At 45.6% G+C, this 22,661-nt stretch overlaps 1 protein-coding gene across 1 annotated transcript in view; it reads left to right on the top strand.

Annotated features, from left to right (window-relative positions):
- The window catches only part of LOC142296638 (putative cation-transporting ATPase 13A4), a 523,287-nt gene that overhangs the window by 404,699 nt on the left and 95,927 nt on the right, over window positions 1-22,661 (top strand). Inside the window, exons 23-24 of the mRNA XM_075340491.1 lie at window positions 5,192-5,301; window positions 6,140-6,236. Coding sequence (XP_075196606.1) covers window positions 5,192-5,301; window positions 6,140-6,236 — 207 coding nt within the window. The remainder of the gene's footprint in view (window positions 1-5,191; window positions 5,302-6,139; window positions 6,237-22,661) is intronic.

The raw sequence follows: 22,661 nt of genomic DNA, 5'->3' as shown, positions 1-22,661 counted from the left end.
TCCCCATGATTGTGTAGCCTACTGAACCAGACTAAAGGGTACTTTACACGCTGCGATCTCGCTAGCGAGATCGCAAGCGATCGTACCCGCCCCCGTCGGTTGTGCGACACGGGCAAATCACTGCCCGTGGCGCACAACCTCGTTAGTCCCCGTCACACGCACTTACCTGCCCTGCAATGTCGCTCTGGCCAGCGAACCACCTCCTTTCTAAGGGGGCGGTTCGTGCGGCGTCACAGCGATGTCACACAGCAGGCGTCCAATAGAAGTGGAGGGGTGGAGATGAGCGGGACGTAACATCCCACCCACCTCCTTCCTTCAGCATTGCCGGTGAAGGCAGGTAAGGAGATGTACGTCGCTCCTGCGGTGTCACATATAGTGATGTGTGCTGCCGCAGGAACGACGAACAACATTGTACTTTCTGCAGCAGCGATATTAAGGAAATGAGCGACGTGTCAACGAGCAATGATTTTTCACGTTTTTGTGCTCGTTGATCGTTGCTCATTGATGTTACACGCTGCGATGTCGGTAACAGCGCCGGATGTGCATCACTACCGACGTGACTCCGACGATATATCATTACCGATATCGCAGCGTGTAAAGCACCCTTAAGTGATCATTTTAAATGCTTATGAAGCCCTTGCAGGTGTTTTGTGGTAATTAGTCTAATTTTCTGCGATAATGACTTTTGGGTTTTCATTGGCTGTAAGCCATAATTATCGACATTAACAGAAACAAACACTTGAAATAGATAACTCAGTAATGACTATATAATATATGCTTTTATTTTTTGTATTCAATTACTGAAATAAATTAACATTTGATGATATTCTAATTTATTGAGATGAACTTGTATGTTCAGATATTCTTTTTTTTAATTTGCGGGTTGTGCACCCTATGTAACACAATTTGCATTGAGTGCACTTCACACAATAAATCAAATAATCAGTATCACAATTTATGAATGTTTTTACATCAAATATAGAACCGTCAGGTAATAAAATTAATTTTCTTTTTTCATCGATCAGACATATGCTGCATGCCTTTCCACACGAAAGAAAACCTTTTCCTGACAACTATGTTTGATTTTTATGAGCTTTCTTTAAACATACTGGGTGACAAATGACAACATATTTCCCAATGAGTTGCCTCTCTTGTGGACAATCCTATATCATTTATTCAGGACACTATTCAAACCTGAATCTTGAAACAAAATAGGTATACATTTTTTAATGTTTGTTTGCTCTGTAAGCTGCAAACTGTACAGACTACTAAAAGTGGGTATATGCTCCTTTTTATTCTTATTAGTTTTTCCACTACTTTTTATATATATATATATATTTTATACCCTCTATCATTTAATCATTGTTTAATATTAGTAGATTCATCAAAAATATCCTCATACTTAGAGCAAAGATGCTTTGGTGTCAAAAATTCTCCATACGCTATTGCATTAAAGGAGTTGTCCGAAATAAACTTCTAAAAAAAAATGTAAGCTAATCTGTGCTGTATTGTCATATAAATCATCTCTATATTATTTTTTTTGTTTTCTAACTTTTGTTCCTCTTGAATTATCCTTTTATTCTCTGCACACTTTGTTTACATGCAGCTCAACCTAACATGACATCTTCCTATGCCAAACCGCACAGTCAGAGCTGGCACCGCCCGGCCTCACTGTCCAGCTCCTCCCTCTGCGCACACATTCTCTGTCAGTAATCCGCCTCCGCACCTGACAGATAAATGAATACTATGTAATGAAGACTATATATAGCCTCCAATTTGAGTCTATAGGAGATATATACACACATACACATATACTCACACACACATACACCTACCCACCCACACCTAAGGTTATATAATATATATAATTCCCTCTCATGCACTCTGTCTCCTCTGCCCCCCCAGCACACCCCTCCCCCTGCTCTGTCTCTCACCCGTGCACTCGCTTCTCTCCCCCTGCACTCTCTTCTCTCCCCCTGCACTCTCTTCTCTGCCATCCCCCTCCTTCTCTCACCCGTGCACTGTCTTCTCTCCCCCTGCACTCTCTTCTCTGCCGCCCCCCCACTCTGTCTCTCACCCGTGCACTGTCTTCTCTCACCCTGCACTTCTCACTGCCACCCCCCTTGCTCTGTATCTCACCCGTGCACTCTTTCTCCCCCTGCACTGTATGCTCTGCCGCCCCCCTCCTTCTGCTCTGTCTCTCACCCATGCACTGTCTTCTCTCCCTCTGCACTGTCTTCTCTGCTGCCCCCCACCCCGCTCTGTCGCTCACCCGTGCACTCTTTCTCCCCCTGCACTCTGTTCTATCCCCCCCCTCTCACCCATGCTTTATCTTCTCCTCCAAAATAACAATAAAGGCTAAGCATCGCCGATTTAGGTGCTCAGGAGAAAACAGTATACAAAACAAAATAGAGAAACTCTAGTACACTAATGACCCCAAAAAAAATATTCAAGTTGAGTTCATGCTGGGATAATTGTATTAATCAAAAGGTTGGTATAATTGTTGTATATTGCTGTATAAAGGTAGTGTCTACAGAGGTTGACGTTTCGGCTGGCAGGCCTTCATCAGACTGGACTTATTTTATCAAAATACAAAATGATTAATAAAATTATCACAGCATGAACTCGACTAAACTTTTTTGAGGTCATTAGTGTGTCGGAGTTTTTCTATTTTGTTTTATCTTCTCCTCCATGCTGTGATGAGTGCAGTTTGCTTACAGCTAGGTGACGCAGAGCTCAGTGCTGTTGTTCGCTGGTGTCAGGTGACGTCCCTGCTGTCTGCTCCTGGCTGTATTCAGAAGCCAGGAGCGCCGGAGGCTGCATTCATCACAGTGTGAGGAGAGAGACAGTGCACGTGGGAGGGGAAACAGTTACCCGGGCCCCATACATCACAATTAACTGGGACAAACAGCGCTGACAGTGTCCTAGACAGAGAGGGCAACCCTGTTTATTCAAGGCCGGAGCATACAGGGCACAAATAGTATTGCACTGTGTCTGGTTGGCTGCAGGGTGGAAACATGACGTCAACAAGGTCCAGCCCCTGTTGACGTATCATCTCAGGAAGCAGCAAAATCATCGCAGGATCGGTCACATGACCACTCTGAGCCGTTGGAGAGGAGCTGACAGCAGGGCAGGTAGGTAGCTACTATCTACTTACCTGCCCCAATGTAGCCCAATAGTGAAATTACAAACAATAAGTAAAATAAGCTGGATAACCCCTTTAATTGTTTGCTCAGAACTACAATTGTTTGCATTACCACTATGTGACTTCCGATACATAGATGTAATTATTGTTTTATCAAAATGGTTAGCTGACAATTTAACATCTAGAAAATGTATTTCATCTTTCGAGCAGTTAGCTGTAAAACCCAAATTAAATTGATTGTCATTCAGATAATCTATTAATTTAGCTATGTCCGCTATGTCGCTGGTCCATATCATCAGGATATCATCGACATAGGGGCAATACCACCTGATAAATTTACCAAAGGGATTATTTTAACCTTAAATGAAAAACCTTTCCCGCCACGAAACAAATAAAATAGTGAGGGACGGTGAGAATTGTGACCCCCTAACAGTGAAAAATATTCATTATTGAACTAAAAAAAATTGTGCTTCAAAAGATATTAAATTGCCATTATAATAAATTGCTTTAAATCATTACTTTGTGAACTATAATAGTGAAAATTAAATTCCACTGCTTTTATAGCTAAGTGGTGTGGGATGTATGATTATAAGGTTTTTATATCACAAGATACAAAAATATTTTCTTTCTGCTACACCAGTTTATTCATAGATGTTAATATCGAATTGGTGTCTAATATATCACGGAGTGATGTGAACCAGCAGCTGCAGGTGTTCATCAATCCAGGGGCTACGTTTATTATGGTAGCCTATTCCTGCAATTAGGTCTTAGAGGAGGGGGAAAATTTTCTTTCTGCATTGTTGGTAGACCATGAAATAAATATAGGAATTGTTTGAAAATTTAGAATAATAAAATAATTTTCGTTTTCACTGAATAAATTCAAACTGACTCCTTCTGACATAAGAATTTCTAAAGTTTTTTTTTTTTTTTAAATATCACTTGTATTACTGGTTAGTCTTTTTTATGTTTGACTATCATAGCAAAATGATAATAAGGTATTAGCTGCAAACAGTTAAGCGGGCTTTACACGCTACGACATCGCTAATGCGAAGTCGTTGGGGTCACGGAATTTGTGATGCACATCCAGCCGCATTAGCGATGCCGTTGCGTGTGACACCTATGAGCGATTTTGCATCGTCGTAAAAACGTGCAAAATCGCTCATCAGTGACATGGGGGTCCATTCTCAAATATCGTTACTGCAGCAGTAACGAAGTTGAGGAAGCTCTCCTTACCTGCCTTCCGGCCACAATGCGGAAGGAAGGAGGTGGGCGGGATGTTACGTCCCGCTTATCTCCGCCCCTTTGCTTCTATTGGGTGGCGGTTCAGTGACGCTGCTGTGACGTTGCTGTGACACTGAAAAAACTGCCCCCTTAGAAAGGAGGCGGTTCGCCAGTCACAGCGACGTCGCTAGGCAGGGAAGTATGTGTGACAGGTCTGGGCGATGTTGTGCGACACGGGCAGCGATTTTCCCGTGTTGCACAACCGATGGGGGCGGGAACGCATGCTAGCGATATCGGTACCGATATTGCAGCGTGTAAAGCGGCCTTAACCGAATAAAAACGAATATTGACACCTTTTGGCAAAAGTGTTTGAAAATCCGAGCACAAGCCGAATGGGCCAAGGTTCATGCCAAATTTAAAATTGGTGAACCTTTTCCTAACAAGTTCTCTCATTTCTCTTTATTCCGCTGCAGTAGGATATGGAAAGCTTCACGGTCTTACAAAACTCTCAGTGGTGAACAAGCCCTTTAAGCCAGCTTTAAGCCAGCTCAAGTGACTTATAAGTCTACCTTATCACATAGAAATTAGTATGGACAGTTGTTTATGTTAAACCAAATTGCCATTAGTCTCTGTGTTTATGGGTTGAAATTGACAGTGTTTATCCAAATGTGATTCTTCTACTATAAAGGCTAACTAATCTAACTATAGATGCATTGCTAGTTTTAATTGTAAAAAAATACTGAATTTAGGTAATATTATAAGATATAATAGAGGTTATTGTTTGTCATCACAACCAATATTTCATGTATTATTCACTACTCCCAGGCACTTAAAATGGCGCATGCTGGAATTTCACTGTCTGAATTAGAAGCTTCTGTGGCGTCTCCATTTACTTCCAAAATTCCAAATATTGAATGTGTTCCTTTGCTCATCAAGTAAGTTTTGCATTAATCTGGAACAAACATCTACATCTGATGATAGATAATATTTGATTGTAGTGATATACATGTCTGGAATTTGGATGAGTGAGAACTAGAACTGATTTAGTACATGGCCTGTGTTTCCTAATAACTAGGGATGATCGAATACCTCAAATATTCAGCTTCGCGAATATCCGACGAATAGGTGGCCACTATGCGAATATTCGATGCGCAATGTAAGTCTATGGGAAGCCCAAATAGTTCCGAATAGTTGTTATTCAGGTTTCCCATAGACTTACATTGCGCATCGAATATTCGCGAATAGTCGAATAGCGGCGACCTATTCGGCAAAGCCGAATATTTGAGGTATTCGATGATCCCTACTAATAATGTTTCAGTTGATCATTGTGTGATTGGAATAGACTACCATCAATGTTGTTCATGGGATTTGTTTGATATTGATATTACGTTTCAGCCCCACTTAGACCAAGGCCATGTTCACATATCGAGTATTTAGTGAGTTTTTGACCTCAGTATTTGTAAGCTAAAACTAGGAGTGGAACAATGACAGGAAAAGTATAATACAAACATGACACCACTTTTTTTTACCCACTCCTGGTTTTGACTTATAAATACTGGGATAAAAAAAACTCACCAAATACTCAAACGTGTGCACGTGACCTAATACATCTTTTTAAAACAGAATTTTTGCAATACAATCTTTTCATAAATTAAGATTTTTTTTTTTGCAGTCCAAATACTGTTTGTATTACAAGCATAATTGTGTAATTATAGTAACTTAGGAGAATGATTTCATTTTTATAAGTAACAAAATTATTGTTTTTATATGCAGGGAAGGTCGGAATACTCTTGTTACATCATTCTCCCTCTTCAAATTCTTGACCATGTTTCAGCTCATTGGAATAGTTTGCATAATATTTCTTTTTTGGGTATGACTTACCTTTTTAACCTTTGTCAAAAATGGATGTTGTGAAAAGCTATGTCCTTTCTCGATTCTAGACATAAAATAAGCACGATCTTAATTACTGTTTATAATGTAATATACAAATTACTAATGTTCTTGAATTGCTAAATTTACAAATCATGCACAGCTATGCTGTAATGTGATGAGTACCATAATAGAAGTAAGAGGGTCCAGTGAGACATTACTAAAACTTGGTAATTAGATATAACGGAAAATGTTATTGGGTTAGTGCCTTTAGTCAAAGTAAAGGGGTTCTTGTTGACTAAAATGCTTAAGGATCAAGTACTACATATATGTTTATACTGTGGGGAAAAAAAAATATTTAGTCAGCCACCTATTGTGGACGTTCTCCCACTTATAAAGATGAGAGGCCTGTAATTGACATCATAGGTAGACCACAGGTTTGTCGTTTTTCTCTTATTATTGTACTTTATGTTACTTGTTTGTATATGAACTTCCTGAATTGTAAAGTGCTGCAGAATATGTTGGCGCTATAGAAGTAAAGTTTTTTTTTTCTTTATTATTATTATTATATAATTTATAGCAGGCAGTAATACATAGCATTAGCTAGAAATGTGTTTCATTGGCTAATTTGGGCAGGCAGTAATAAGTAGCAATAGCTATTTAGATCTTTCACTGGCAACTCTTTAACAGGCACTGACAAGTAGATATCCCTATTTCTATCATTAAATGCTGATTTGTAGTACAGAGTTTTCCCTACACTGCACATCCCTATTCTACACCATCACTCTCCTATCTATCTCAACTACCTATCAATAAAGCAGTACCTTCCCTAACATTCAACATTTATAAAATGGTGCTAACACTGCATGTCCGCATTTGATATGCAGACAGACATGTGACTTAGGCATCCAATAACACGAACCCTTGTGTCTGAACCTTGTGGATGTTTGCTGCACTGTGATTAGCTACAGGAATATCCACTAATAAAGTTCAAGGAAAAAAAATGGCGCCCTGCGCCTCTGGCTTCTCCCAAGTCCCCACTCCCTCCTCTCAATAAACACAGACCCTTAAGCGGGCTTTACACCCAAGGACATCACTAATGAGATGTCGTTGGGGTCACGGAATTCGTGACGCACATCCGGCCTTGTTAGCAACGTCGTTGCGTGTGAAACGCAGGAATGATCGTTAACGATCAAAATTACTTACCAAATCGTTGATCGTTGACCAGTCATTCCTATCCCGATTATCGGTGCTGCTGCAGGATGCAGGTTGTTCGTCATTCTTGCGGCAGCACACATCGCTATGTGTGACACCGCAGGAACGAGGAACAACACCGTACCTGCGGCCGCCTGCAATGAGGAAGGAAGGAAATAAGCGGGATGTTCGGCCCGCTCATCTCTGCCTCTCCGCTTCTATTGGGCGGCTGCTTAGTGATGCCGCATGAACCACCCCCTTAGAAAGGAGGCGGTTCGCCGCCCACAGCGACGTCGCTAGGAAGTAAGTATGTGTGACGGGTCCTAGCAATGTTGTGCGCCACGGTCAGCGATTTGCCTGTGACGCACAACCGACCGGGGTGGCTGCTTTCACTAGCGACATCGCTAGCGATGTCGCTGTGTGTAAAGCCCGCTTTATTCATCATACAGCACCACAATCCTATACAAAAACATAACATGTTATTAGAAAAGCATTTTTCAAAAAATGCAATTAGTCATCAAACAAAACCAAACATTGCCGACTTTTGGGGAATGTGCTTTGGTCACCAAGCCCGAACTGAACAGGCTAAAGATTGTACTGAATTTGAAATTGGCAAGCCTTTATTGAACAGTTTCACTCATCTTTACCTATCACAAACCCCAATGCACAATATTATCTTTTCATTTCTCTTTCTTTTGGGACAGTTTTTCCACTTTTTGTTCCTCTTAGGCCTCTTTCACACATCTGTGAATATCACGCACGTTTTTCATGGATGTGTCAAAGGTGCGTATTGCCCTCCGTGTGCAGTGTTTATAGCACACGTGTGTTCTCCATGTGCTAACCGTGATAACACATGGAGAACAGGAACTTTCTGCTCACCTGTCCCTGGTGTTGCTGTCCGTGGTTCTGATCTACGGTCTCCGGTCCTGCTGACTCCCCACTGCTGCTTGCGGCTCGCAGTGGAGTGAATATGCGATGAGCATAATGAGCGTGGGTCGGAAGCAAGTGACAGCAGCGGCTGAGACAGCAGTGCTGGAGAAGGTGAGTATAGAAATTCCTTTCAATTCACAGACACGTGTGTTTTCTCCGTGCAACACCCGTGATGCCGGAGAAAAACGGACATGTCTACGTGTGGAGCACACGGACACATTTATGCTCCCCACGGACACATGGTCCATGGCAAAACACGCACGTGAGCGCCAACCCATTGATTTTAATGGGTCTACGTGTAGCCGTGTCTCCAGCACATGAGGAAACGGACCAAACACGTACCAGAGACACGCACGTGTAAAGGAGGCCTTACAGCTAATCATATAAAAAGTCTACCAATTTACATAATGAGTACGGTGAACACACAAAGGATTCACATGTCCATAAGTATATGACTATCACACATTGTCGTATTCCAGAAATGTGCACGTTGATCTCTCTCATATCGCACTTGCAACTGCACTTCCAACTTTATGAGGCTACTTAAACACATTAAGCAAGCAGCATACATTATTAGGAAATCTAACTTTGTTAATCGCATCAGTTGAGCAAAATTAAACTACCTGCTATTTGCTGAAAATGTATTCAACTTATTAAAAAATTTGCAGAACCTCACAAATTTGAACTTCAAAAGGTTTAATATCTTATATACACACATACTGTAAGTATTTACTGTACATAAACTATGAATATGGCTTTTCTATTGTCTTAATTTATCAGATTATTTTGAGCGGAAATTTACTTAAACCTTTATTGTGTTCGTTTTCTCTTATTAATGCTTTTTTCATCACCAATATTAACTCCTTAGTGACGGAGCCAATTTTGACTTTAAAGCAGTCCAAATTTTATAATTCTGACCAGTGTCACTTTATGATGTGATTACTCTGGATCGCTTCAATGGATCCTAGTAATTCTGAGATTTTTTTTTTTTAAGACATATTGTTCTTCATTTTAGGTGTAAAGTTAGGATGATATTTTTTGTGTTTATTTGTGAAAAATTGAAAAATTTGGTGAGCGTTTTGAAAATTTTGCAATTTTCAAACTTTTAATTTTTATGCCCTTAAACTGAGAGTTATGTCATATAAAAGAGTTCATAAATAACATTTCCCACATGTCTACTTTACATCAGCAACATTTTAGAATTTTTTTCCGTTCGAAAGTTAGAAGGGTTAAAAGTTCATCAGCAATTTCTCATTTTTACAACAAAATTTACAAAACAAATTTTTTAGCGACCAAATCACATTTGAAGTGACTTTGAGAGGCCTAGGTGATAGAAAATATCCCAACATGAAAATATTCTAAAAACTACACACCTCAGTGTGCTCAAAACCACATTCAAGAAGTTTATTAACCATTTAGGTGCTTCACAGGAATGAGTGCTATGTGGAATGAAAAAATAAATAAATTTACTTTTTACCTAAAATGTTGCTTTAGCCTCAATCTATTCACTTTTACAAAAGATAGTGTGCCACCCCTGCAGCGGTCAAACCACTCAGATCCGGGGTCTGCTGTGGCTTGAGGGTCTCCGGACCCGGAGGCTCGCGGCCTCTTCAAATGGAAAGGGGGGTATTTACAGGGGATTTAGAGTTTGTGCCGCCACCCGTGGTTTGTGGTAAGGGGAGTACCGCCGCTGCTGATGGGAGTACCCGGGTGAAGATGGAGTGGAGCAGCCAGATGACGTTCCCTCCACGGGTAGGGTAGGCCACGGGACTCTGGATGATGGCGGTCTAGGGAGCGCAGCGCTGGTTGGGAGGAGGGGAGGACCACGTACTCACTCAGGCAGTGTTGGTGATGATGCGACCGCAATGCAGACTCTGACAAGGTAAGCCAAGTCTCTGGGTGCCGCTGTCCTCTTGGGGGAGCTCGTCCGGGTGTCCGTCCCCTCTGGTACTGCCGGGTGATCCGGAGCCTGCCTCCGTGCACAAATTAGAAGTGTTCTGGTGGCCCATTGGCTTAAAGCTGTCTGGGTCCCGCTCCCTACGTGATGGTACTGGAGCTGAGCTCTCAAGAGCTCACGCTTGGAATTTATGTGGGCTGCGTGGGTTGGAAAGCCCTATCCCCCTCGTTGCGCTAGTGACCCTGATCTCTGAGATTCTTGGGGACAGTCCATAATGTCACTATTCTCCACAGGTTAATTGCTGGGTTGCCTGAAGCTTCTCCCTGACCTAGGCTCCTATACCCCGCCGTGCTTTCAGTCCCAGACCGGCTATTAGGCTCAGATGCTTCCCATCCTCTAAGACTGGATCTAGACACCCAGCCTCAATACCCTGTGACCGGGTCTCTGATTCCTTTGGTCCCAGACCACCGTCTGTGACCCAACCTGCCACAAACAGGGAGCCACCAGTCCCTCAGCTCCTCACTTCTCGAGGGCAAACTCTACTCTCCTTCCTTCCTTCCTCCCACCAGTCTGCCTGACCCCTAGGTGGGTGGCCCTATTCCAGCTAGGCAGCCCACTGGTGTGCCTGACAGGGTGTGGTGTGAGGTGTAATTGGGATTTAGACGCTGATGGAGGCAGTACCATAGGTTGGGAACCCAGAACCATGAGGGATTGAGTCCTGCACCAAAGAGGACGAAGTGTAGTACCCTGTGACGCCCTGAGTAGTCCTGGAGCATCACAATAGCATGCCAGAATGTACCCCCAAATTTGTTACCCACTGTCCTTTGCGCTGATACCCCACATGTCATCAGAAACCTCTGTTTGGACAAATGGGAGGGTTTGGAAAGGAAGGAGCAATATTTGAATTTTGGAAAACAAGTTTGGCTGAAAAAGATTACAGGGACAATGTCACATTTGCAGGGTCCCGAGGGTACCTATACAGCATAAACCTCACAAAAATGATTATTATTATTATTATTTATTATTATAGCGCCATTTATTCCATGGCGCTTTACAAGTGAAAGAGGGTATACGTACAACAATCAAAAAATGACCCTATTTTGGAAAATAGACCCTTCAAGTATTTTATTCAGGTGTTCAGGTGTCTGCTGAGCATTTTTAACCCATTTTACAAACTCAAGAGGAGAAGGGTGGCTGAGGAAAACTTTGGCAGCAACGGAGGACCAAGGGAGGACATTTCTCTCCTATCTGACATGTTTGATCATGTCAGATGAGAAAGAAATCATTTTTTTTACTGGTACTGCATTTACTTTTACTTGATCATCATTATGCACCATATAATGGCAATCATGTGACCGGGGATCAGAAAAATCAGCCCAGATCGTGATCTCCAGGGTCTCATCTAGCACCTGTAGCTGAAACCCCAGAGATTTTCTTAAGCTGAGGGTGCTTTACATAATTATTTTTTACTGCTGTTTTAAAACATTAGTAGGAATAAGTACCCTTAATTGCCTCTGTTTTAAAACATAATGCAGTCATTAAAGGGTAAACAAATACTTCTGTACATAAAACAGGTGCTGGTGGAGGAGCAATTGACCATTCCTGTCCATACAGTGGCTGCTTGTGGTGGAGCATGTGATAAGACCTGTCCATCAGTTTCCGCCAATAGGAAAACACCTCACATGGGAAAGCTGCTTTTCTATTGGAGGGAACTAAATCAGAACTTGGCACTCGAAATCTTAGTAAAATAGAATTATTTTTAATGAGGTGCTTGAAATCCACACAACAGACGTTTCGATCTGCCTTGGACCTTGATCAGTACAGATTGCTAAAGGAATGCTGTAGTAGAGGCGCCTGCAGCACCCACCACTAGCAATATTAATAGCACATGCCAATCTCTAGTTAAAACATCTCTACATGGTTGGGTGTGAGCCGTTAGGCAGGATACAGCAGGGGCAACATTATAAGTTAAAAATAATATTGTAGTGCAGAAATAAATATCCAATTGAGAAAAGGATTAATTTTCTATTGATTGACCCCTTCACGACAGGGCTAATTTTCCGTTGTTTTACTGGAGTGGTACTTTTGAATAACACCATTTTACCATTTAGTGTACTGAAAATGGGGAAAAAATTTCAACTGGTGAGAAACTGTGTAAAAAATAAAAAAAACACAATTTTGACATGTTTGAGGTTTTTTTTAAGGTATACATTTTGTGGTTTAAATGATCTAATATGATACCAAACTTGTCCACTAAGGCAGGTTCTAGATTATCACGTCCCGATGATCAAACGCTGCCCTTGGAATGCTGGAGTTCACTGTGATGAGCTCCAGTCGATCCCGGATGGTTCGGAGGTCAATACCAGTGCACCCTTCATGTGGTCCTTCTTGGTCATCTTTCTGCACTGACTACTCACCCTCCTGTCTCGCGCCTACACACACAGTGCCCTGAGCTGGTGTATGCGGCTCCTTTACAAGGGGAGCTTGTCGGCCTATTCCCTTTGGTCATGTGGTCACCTTCCAGTGGATTCGTGTGCAGTTTGGCTTCGGCCTCTGAAGTGACCTCATCCTTTGGTTTTACTGGTTTTGCGGAGTACGTTGGTTCTTCTCCTCTAGTCTAGGGACCAGTCCCCGTTCGGTGGCCAAGTCCCTCCACTCCAATGTTCTGTAAGTGGAACAAGTCCACGGGGGGTTTGGTGCACTCCCTGTGGGCCCTAGGACCCCTTCTGTCTTGTGCCTGGGTCGAGCTGCACCAGCTCCAGATCACAGGTCTTTACTCCTCACTGCTCCTTTTCAAACTCCCTATCTTCCTGTTACTACAGATTTCCCTCACTCACTAGACTCCACCATAGATCCTTCAGATTAGGGGGAGGTTGGTGTCATCACTCACAGTGGTTATAAATAGCCTGATGGCACCAAGCCTCAACCCTGACCCAGTGGGAGATGTTTACTGAGAGTGTTATGTGTTTTATGTGCATACTGGTGGATGACCTCTTCCTTACTCAGGGATGGAATACCACACCTCTGGATGAGGTGCAGTACCTCTGTGGCGACTGAAGCCTCAAGGGCACAACAGCTGCACATCACTTCAACTTCAAAATGAGGGTGAGAAACTGAATGTGCTAGAGTGGATGGCAAGTGCTGCATCAAGTGGTCTCTCCTACTCTTCCTGGAAGAAGTAGGGTCCAAGCAGGATTCCGATCATTGTCAGCTCACAATAACCCTCGGGGCAGGTAATGATGATGATGATGAGACTCAGATACTTGAGGCACACATGTACTATTCTGCGATGTCAGGTCAGGAAGAGAAGTGGGACAATAAAGAGCATGACGATGAAGTTGTAGATCTCCCATGGTGTGAAGCCAGAGGCATGCAGATGAGTAGCTCTGAAGATGAGGAAGAAGAGGAGGAAGACGAGGCGGTCATGTTGATGATTCCTGCACAAACATGTAGTAATGCAACCATGAGAAGCACTGCATCCTCAGCCACAACACTGACTGTGGCCATCAGAGGTCACGAATCTGCAGTTCGCAGGAAGGGTTGCCTATCCTGGGTCTTTTATTTAGACTAAAGATGAGTGAACCTATTCTTAAAGGTTTACCAATTTTAAGTTCGGTACTAGCCTAGCCGGTTCGGTTCACGCTCAGTAATACGAGCACTCCCCCAAAAGTCACCAATGTTTTGTTTGATAACTGATGGTATTTTCCAAAAATGCTTTTCTAATAACATTTATGCTTTTGGATAGGATTGTAGTGCTGTATGAGGAAGGGGGGATGTGTTAAATGAGTGGAGGGAGTGGGGACTCAGGAGAATCCAGAGGCGTGCAGGCCCTTAAATAAAACCAAAACACTTAAAAATTGCAAAGAGGTTTAATTTAAAAAAATATATGAAACTTGGTAATGGTATATAATGAAAAACATTAATAGGGAGTGCAGTGAGTACCTGCTGTAATTTCCTATGAAACCCTAGTGTATTGCTAGGTCACATTTCGCCTGCAGTTAATGTGTGCAGGATCTGCTTTTTTTATTTACAAGTGAAAAAAATCCATTTACCTGTGGCCAAACATTTCTGTGCTTCAGGACACAACATAAACCATATGAAAGTTGTCATATTAAAAGGCAACTTCAGATCACAGAGCCATAGCAGGGTCTGGGAATACAAATTCATTAAAATGTTTAACTCTGTGGACACAGGACTCAACATGTCAGGAGGATTTATGGACCATTGCAAAATCTGAGGAGTCTGCTCCAGAGACTTGCCAGACCTCTGATCCTTCATGGATATTGGGACAATAAAACTTTCACACCGCTAATCAAAACTACTGTAATTAAGGATTCACTTTCTAAGCTCAGTGTTTGTTTATTTAAATGTCTATTATTATGCCATCCCTCTACTCTGTTTGTGCATATATTTGTGTTTCTTCAGATATTTTGTCATACCATGCCTGATGAAGAGACCTGAGATGTCTCGAAAGCTTGCTTTATAACATCACTTTATTTTAGTTAGCCATTAAAAAGGTATCACAAGATTATAATTTTGTTCCTCTCACTGAGCACATTCAATAACTGGATCTGCTTTTGCATCTGAAGTCTCTTTTCTGGGTTTTTTTATCCTAAACTTCACCCTCCCTTATCCTTTGGCAAAGTGTGGAGACATTATTGTTGACTGTGAAATGATACTGATGAGTGGACAGCAACCCAAAGAACTGTTGCTGATTGTTAGTTGGTGCTGCTCGCTGTGTCACATGTTGCGAATACATATGCAGACTATCACACGGTGGGGTTAGATACATAGATCAGTGTAGTGTATCACAGAAGATGGGGTTAGATGTCTGGCCCTGCTTCTGACACTTCAGTGGGAGCAGTGGTGTAATGTGGGACACCGTGCCATCTATTTCTATGGGAATGGTGGTGTAATATGACCCCTTTGCAAGTAGTAATGCAATGTGGGGGAGCTGTAACACTGATTATGGATTAGATATATGGCTGGAGGGGGTGACCTGGACAGCACAGCATTCACAGGTCATAACTGGGCATATGAAGGTCACAGCTGGGTCTCCTGTTTGTGTGTTGGCAGTAGTGGAAGGGCTCTCAGAGCACAAGGGCTACACCTCAAACTGATGTACCTCTTACTAATCAATATTTAAGGTAGAAGTGCTGGGCCATGCCTCCATGGTGCACCATCTATTTCTATGGGAATGGTGGTGTAATATGACCCCTTGCAAGCAGTAATGCAATGTGGGGGAGCTGTAACACTGATTATGGATTAGATATATGGCTGGAGGGGGTGACCTGGACAGCACAGCATTCGCAGGTCATAGCTGGGCATATGAAGGTTACAGCTGGGTCTCCTTTTTGTGTGCTGGCAGTAGTGGAAGGGCTTTCAGAGCACAAGGGCTACACCTCAAACTGATGCGCCTCTTACTAATCAATGTTTAAAGCTGGTGTCACACATAACGACGACGACAACGACGTCGCTGCTACGTCACCATTTTCTGTGACGTTGCAGCGACGTCCCGTCGCTGTCGCTGTGTGTGACATCCAGCAACGACCTGGCCCCTGCTGTGAGGTCGCCGGTCGTTGCTGAATGTCCAGCTTCATTTTTTGGTCGTCACTCTCCCGCTGTGACACACACATCGCTGTGTGTGACAGCGAGAGAGCGACGAAATGAAGCGATCAGGAGCCGGCACTGGCAGCTGCGGTAAGCTGTAACCAGCGTAAACATCAAGTAACCAAGGGAAGACCTTTCCCTGGTTACCCGATGTTTACGCTGGTTACCAGCCTCCGCTCTTGCTGCCAGCGCCGGCTCCTGCACTGTGACATGTGGCTGCAGTATGCATCGGGTAATTAACCCGATGCATACTGTAGCAAGGAGAGCAAGTGTGGCGCCCCTGACCCGGTCAGGCACCACAGAGTATTGCACCCATGCGGCAGCAATGCTTCCAGGTAATCTCCAAAGGCCAGGATGAGGTGCACACACAAACATATAGTGACCAGGCCTCCCACATTACCAGAGGGGACCCTTGGGTAGCCCGAAGGGGTTAACTTTCAATTCCCAGCTGGGGGTGTGTTCAGGGGCTGGTTGCTAGGAAGCAGGGCAGAGAGAGAGAGGAAGAGGAGAGTAGAGAGGAAGAGGGGAGTCTGGAGGAAGAAGTTGAAGTGTGTGGAAGGGAGCAGAGGAGCTCTCGTGTCAGACAGGTCCTGAGGAGTGCAGTAGCTGAAAGCGGGGGAGAAAGGAGTACCGTGGGTCGGCCTGAAAATCATCCAGAGAGAAGGGTGGCTGAGTACGGAGATCCCGGTATCCGAGCACACAAGGGGAACTAGGTCCCCAGTACAGGCAGCAGATCATCCAGAGCTGCTTAACCTACAGGTGGGGGGGGGTACTTCATGCCCTCACCACGACTACACAGAGCTTGAGCCAAGCAGCAATCACCAGGCCCATAAGGGGACAGGGCCAGAAGCCATCCCACCAAGGCCACGCTGCCGGCAGACGAGCCAGAGAGAGGGGAGCAGGGTGGTAACAGCTTCCCTGGAGGGGTCCTACCACGCTTCAAGCAAAGGATCCTCCTAAAACAGAAAGAGTGCAAGGAAGGCGAGTGGACAGCTACCCTCAGAACGGCCTCCTGGAATTCCTGGTTCAACCTGGTTATCACAGTGTCGCCCGGGCATCTCACCGTGACCTCCAAACAGTGAGTAAACACGTTGAAAGACTTCTTGGACTGTGTTTGAGTCATTCTGCGACCTGTGGTCCCACACACATACACCGGGGCCTGGGGCTTGCCTCACTCTCAGGGGGCTAATATAGTGACTGCACCCACCATCAGCCCCAGGCATCCCTTAATCTGCAGTGGCGGTCCCCGCTGACCGCAATACTGAGAGTGGCGTCACGACAATCCTAAAAGAAGGTTCCCTACCTGTGACCAGACTGTTCCATCCACGTGGAGTCCCTGAAGGTACTGCACCGACACATACTAGCGGGGCTTCACAACTTCTGGCGTCACGAACAGGATAAGGACTAGACCTGTTCAGACAGGTGACCGTGTGCCTCAGAGGTCCGACCGCAAAAATTGAACCGCCGCCATATTGCCATCTTCAAAAGCGCGCGCTGCAGCCCGCGCGAGGGAGAAGAGCACCGCCCACGAAGAGGTGTGGCCGCCCCAGAACCCCCACAATTCAGAGAGCGTTCTGATCCAGGAAGTGGAAAGGGGGCGCGCAGATTTTTGAAGAAAAATGGACGCTGCAGGAGGTAATGCCCCTGGTCAGGGCGACGCAGCCCAAGCGATGCCAGCCCCCGTCGCGCTGGACGCAGCAGCGCCTGGTGCCGGTGCCGCGGTCGCAGCCGCGCCGGCTGAAATCTCCCCCATAATGCCAGTTTCCTTGCTGTATGTCCCAGGAGCGCAATGGCTGCCCCAATATGCCGGTAAAATAGACACGCTGACCGGGTTTAAGAAGAAGATCAACACCCTGCTAGACATGCACGCGATGACTGGTAAGCAGAGGGCCGCTGTGGTGCTGGGACAATTGACTGAAGCAGCAGAATTGGAAGCTGAGTCCTGGACCAATGATGACCGGAGCTCTGTTGAGACCATCTTTGCCAAACTAGCAGCTGCTTTTGAACACCGCACCGAGGGAGAGCTGAGGACGGACTTCTATAACTGCCGGCAGAAGCCCCAAGATAGCATAAGAGCCTATGCCCTCAGGCTGCAGGCTGCACTGCGGGCTCTCAAGCTGGTGGACCCTGTCAGTGATCAGGAAGGAAACCGGATGATGAAGGAACAATTCTTGCGGGGCCTGCGTTCTCCTGAGGATGGGAAGCAGATGAAGCTGTGGTCCCTGGAACACCCTGACGTGGACTTTGCCATTCTGAAAGACAGGGCAGTGAAAGCACTCCAACCTCCTGTGGACACCAGACCCCGTCGCACCAGCATGGCCTGCCAGTTCCACGGCTGCAGGAGCGGAATCCTCCTCGCAGGCCCTGGTAACTGCAAAAGGACTCAACACGCCAGCAGAGACCATAAATACACTATCCTCCCAGGTGCAACAGCTCACTAAGGACGTCGCACAAATCCTGAAAGCAATACAGTTGCCCTCAGAGACCAAAGTCCCTCATCGGATCCTGCTAGCTGACAACCCAGAGGACGTCCCTTGGATGCGGAGGAGAAGAGGTCCCCCAACCCGAGGCAGGAGCAGTGATCGCTATGACTCATCTGGACAACCCATCTGTCGTCGTTGCCAGGAGGCAGGACACTATGCAAGGGCCTGTCCTTTAAACGAGCCAAACCTGGGGCCGGGGGCCAGTCCTCAGGATTAAGAAGATCAGGCCCAAGTCGCTGCTGTGATCAGTACGTGGGTGGACGTCCTGTCCTGTCCATCGTCCTGGACGGGATCCCTACCCCGGCGTTGTTGGACACCGGCTCTCAGGTAACCACGATCCCGTATGTCCTGTATCGTAGGTTTTGGTCGGACGACGATCTCCGACCACCGGACCCCTCCCTCACCATCTATGCTGCCAACGGACAACCTATAGACCAGATCGGGGTCAAAGAGGTAACCATAAAGGTGGGAAGGCAGGAAATGAAGGGACAAGGACTGATTGTTGTGGACACTGATATTAGAGAAAGGAACCCGCAAATGATTTTAGGCACTAATGTCATAGAAAATTTCCTAGGGGAAGTGTTGTTGTTGCTTCACCAGATTGTTGAAGGTGCTGAGGGCAGGTCGCAAAGAGCCTTGCAAAAGGAGATCCGAATCATTCTGAGGAAGCAACAGGTAAAACAGGCTGGCGGTGAGATTGGTAGTGTACGGGTGATGGATGCTAACCCCATTGTGATACCCCCACGGAGTGAAATGATGATGTGGTGTAGAGCAGCGGTAGGTCTCAGAGGACAAGATTACCAGGCTGTACTAGAGCCCACTCATTCAGACCACTGGCCCACGATTCTGACAGCCAGGGGGGTAGTTGATGTACACAAGGGACGAGTGCCTGTACGAGTGTTGAACTGTGGGGAGGAGGAAGCCAGACTACCAAGGTACGCTACCATAGCCAAACTGTTTACATGCTCAGATGACGCCATAACACCTGTAGGTCCCCTGACACAAGCTGACTCAAAAGAGGGCGAGACCTCCCAAAAGCAGTTAGAGGATTGGTGCCAGAAACTACACGTGGGGACTGACTCTACACCCGACTACCAGAAACATGGGGTTTACAGGGTCGTGCAGGAATACGAGCAGGTCTTTAGTAAGAACCCACTAGACTTTGGTAGGATCAAAGGGGTGCAACATCACATACCCACAGGCAGTCATCCTCCCATTAAGGAAAGACATAGGCCTATTCCACCAGCCCATTACCAGCGCACAAAGGACATGCTGAAGGACATGAAGGAGGCAGGCGTCATAAGGGACAGTTGTAGCCCCTGGGCGGCTCCCCTGGTCCTGGTAAGAAAGAAGGATGGCACGATGAGGATGTGTGTGGATTACAGACGGATAAATCAGATAACACACAAGGATGCCTACCCTTTGCCAAGGATAGAGGAATCCCTCGCTGCCTTGAAAGCCTCTAACTACTTTTCTACCCTAGATCTTACTAGTGGCTACTGGCAAGTATCTGTAGCAGAAGAAGATCGGGAGAAGACGGCCTTCACCACCCCAATGGGCCTCTGTGAGTTCAACAGCATGCCATTTGGACTCTGCAATGCCCCCGGGACCTTCCAGAGGCTTATGGAATGCTGCCTAGGGCACCTCAACTTTGAAACCGTCCTGCTCTACCTGGATGATGTCATCGTGTACTCCAAGACCTACGAGGACCACCTGAAACACCTGGCTGAAGTCTTTGAAGCACTATCCCGATATGGAATGAAGCTGAAACTATCCAAGTGCCATTTACTGAAGCCAAAGGTCCAGTACCTAGGTCACGTGGTCAGTGCAGAAGGAGTAGCACCGGACCCAGAGAAGGTCACAGTCATCCAGGAATGGCCCACACCTACTACCGTCCGGGAGGTACGTCAGTTCCTTGGCTTGGTAGGCTACTACAGAAGGTTCATCAAGGGCTACACGAAAATGGCAGCGCCTTTGCAAGAGCTCCTGGTAGGCCACCCAAAGAAGAGAGGAAAGATCTCCGGCCCGCCATTTCACTGGGGAGAAGCAGAAGAACACTCCTTCAGACAAATGAAAGGGGCCTTGACGGGTGAAGAGATCCTAGCCTACCCTGACTACGGTCTGCCATTCGTACTGTACACAGATGCCAGTAATGTGGGACTGGGAGCAGTGCTTTCACAGGTGCAGGGAGGCAAAGAGCGTGTGATTGCTTACGCCAGCAGGAAGCTCAGGCCTACTGAAAGAAACCCGGAGAATTATAGCTCATTCAAGCTAGAGTTCCTGGCCATGGTATGGGCTATCACAGAGCGGTTCAAGCACTACCTGGCAGCCACCAAATTCACTGTCTTCACGGACAACAACCCCCTGACCCACTTGGATACTGCTAAATTGGGTGCCATGGAGCAGCGTTGGGTAGCCCGACTGGCGAATTATGACTTTACTGTCAAGTATCGAGCTGGCCGCAAGAACGGCAACGCAGATGCTCTGTCCAGGATGCCTCACCTAGCAGACGAGGGTGAAGATGTAGATGATCTTGAAGAGATTGAGCTGCCAGCGTTCCATCGCCATGGAGCAAAACAGTGTCGGCAGTCGCGTGCCAACCGCCAAGAGGTGACCCTGAACCCACTACCTCACTACGACTGGAAGGAGACCCAGGAAAATGATCCAGCGGTAGGCTTGGTAAAGAAACTGATCAGCCAGCCGGGCGCCAGCCTTGACAAAGGAGCCCCACCTGAGGCACAGTACCTATGGAAGGAGAGGGGTCGATTATTCATCTATCAAGACAAACTTTACAGGAGCATCATTGACCCGAGGACGCATGAGAAGGTGTGGCAGGTGATTGTACCACAGAAGGATACGAGGATGGTGCTAGAAGCCTATCACAATGGTGCAGGCCACTTTGGTTGGAAGAAATTGGAGGCCCTACTTAAAGTAAGATTCTACTGGGTGGGCATGAGATCTGCCCTAGAGAAGTGGTGTCGAAACTGCGGGCCCTGCAATCTTAGAAGAAAAGACCAGCACAGCCAGAGAGCACCACTCCAGCCAATCCAAACTAAACGGCCCCTGGAGATCGTGGCCCTGGACCATGTAAAGTTGGCACCCAGCAGACAAGGCTACAACTACGCTCTCACTATGGTTAACCACTACTCCAGATTCCTGGTGGTAGTACCAGTCAAGGACTTGACAGGTCAAACTGCAGCCAAAGCTTTCCAGACACACTTCTGTCGACCACATGGCTATCCAGATCAAGTGCTCACTGACCAAGGCCCAGCCTTTGAAGCTGAAGTGTTTAAGGAGTTTTGTAACCTATACGGCTGCCAGAAGATCCGTACCACACCTTACCATCCTCAGACCAATGGCATGTGTGAGAAGATGAACCACATCATTCTCGACCTTCTGAAGACGCTCCCACTAGAAGAACGAAGTCAGTGGCCGGAAAAACTGCCCGATCTAGTGGACATGTATAACAACATCCCTGTGAGTTCCACGAACTGCACACCGGCATACCTGATGAGGGCCAGACCAGGGAGATTGCCAGTAGATCTGGAAATGGGAGTTGAGACCCCTGAAGACCATCTACAAGGTGCTGATTGGGATTCCAACCGCCAAGCCCAATACAAGAAAGTACAAGAGTGTGTGGAGCGAAGCCTGACTCAGCAGCGTGAGAAACAAGAAAAGGCCTACAATCGAAAAGCACCTGCTGTTCCTTTGATGCCAGGAGATATAGTTCTCAAAAGAAAGAGAAGACGTCATAAACTTGACAATCACTGGGAAGAAGAACCCTATACTGTGTTACCATCGACGCTTAGCAATGAAAAGACATGCCTTATCAGCAAAGATGGAGGAAAAACAACAGCTGTCGTTTCTAGAGATCGCTTAAAGAAATGTCCTGAACAACTAAGAATCCCTGAAGAAATTCCCAACCCTTTGCCAGTTCAAGAACCAAAAGAAAAGATGATCCATACTGTACTTGGAGATTTTCCAGCAAGTTGGCCTCAATACAATGGAGCAGTAGTTATTCCGGTTATTACATTCCCTCAATCTGGAGAAGTAAGAGACCCAGAAGAACCTGTTCAGAACCTGGAAGAGCCAAATGTAGCTGAAGCAGAAGACCATGCACTGGTATCAATACCCAGTACACCCATTATTCACATTGAGACACATACATCGGGTGGGAGGACACAACCTCAGACAGATGACAGTATAGTACTGCGTAGATCAACCCGCAGCAACTTTGGTCAGCTCCCATTACGCTATAGAGAAAGTACAGTTTAGTTCAAAGTGACTGTATGAAATGTAATGTTTAACCTGT

The sequence above is a fragment of the Anomaloglossus baeobatrachus genome, chromosome 3, assembly GCF_048569485.1.
Source record: "Anomaloglossus baeobatrachus isolate aAnoBae1 chromosome 3, aAnoBae1.hap1, whole genome shotgun sequence".
Lineage (NCBI taxonomy): Eukaryota > Metazoa > Chordata > Amphibia > Anura > Aromobatidae > Anomaloglossus > Anomaloglossus baeobatrachus.
This window is presented reverse-complemented; position numbering and strand designations above follow the sequence as displayed.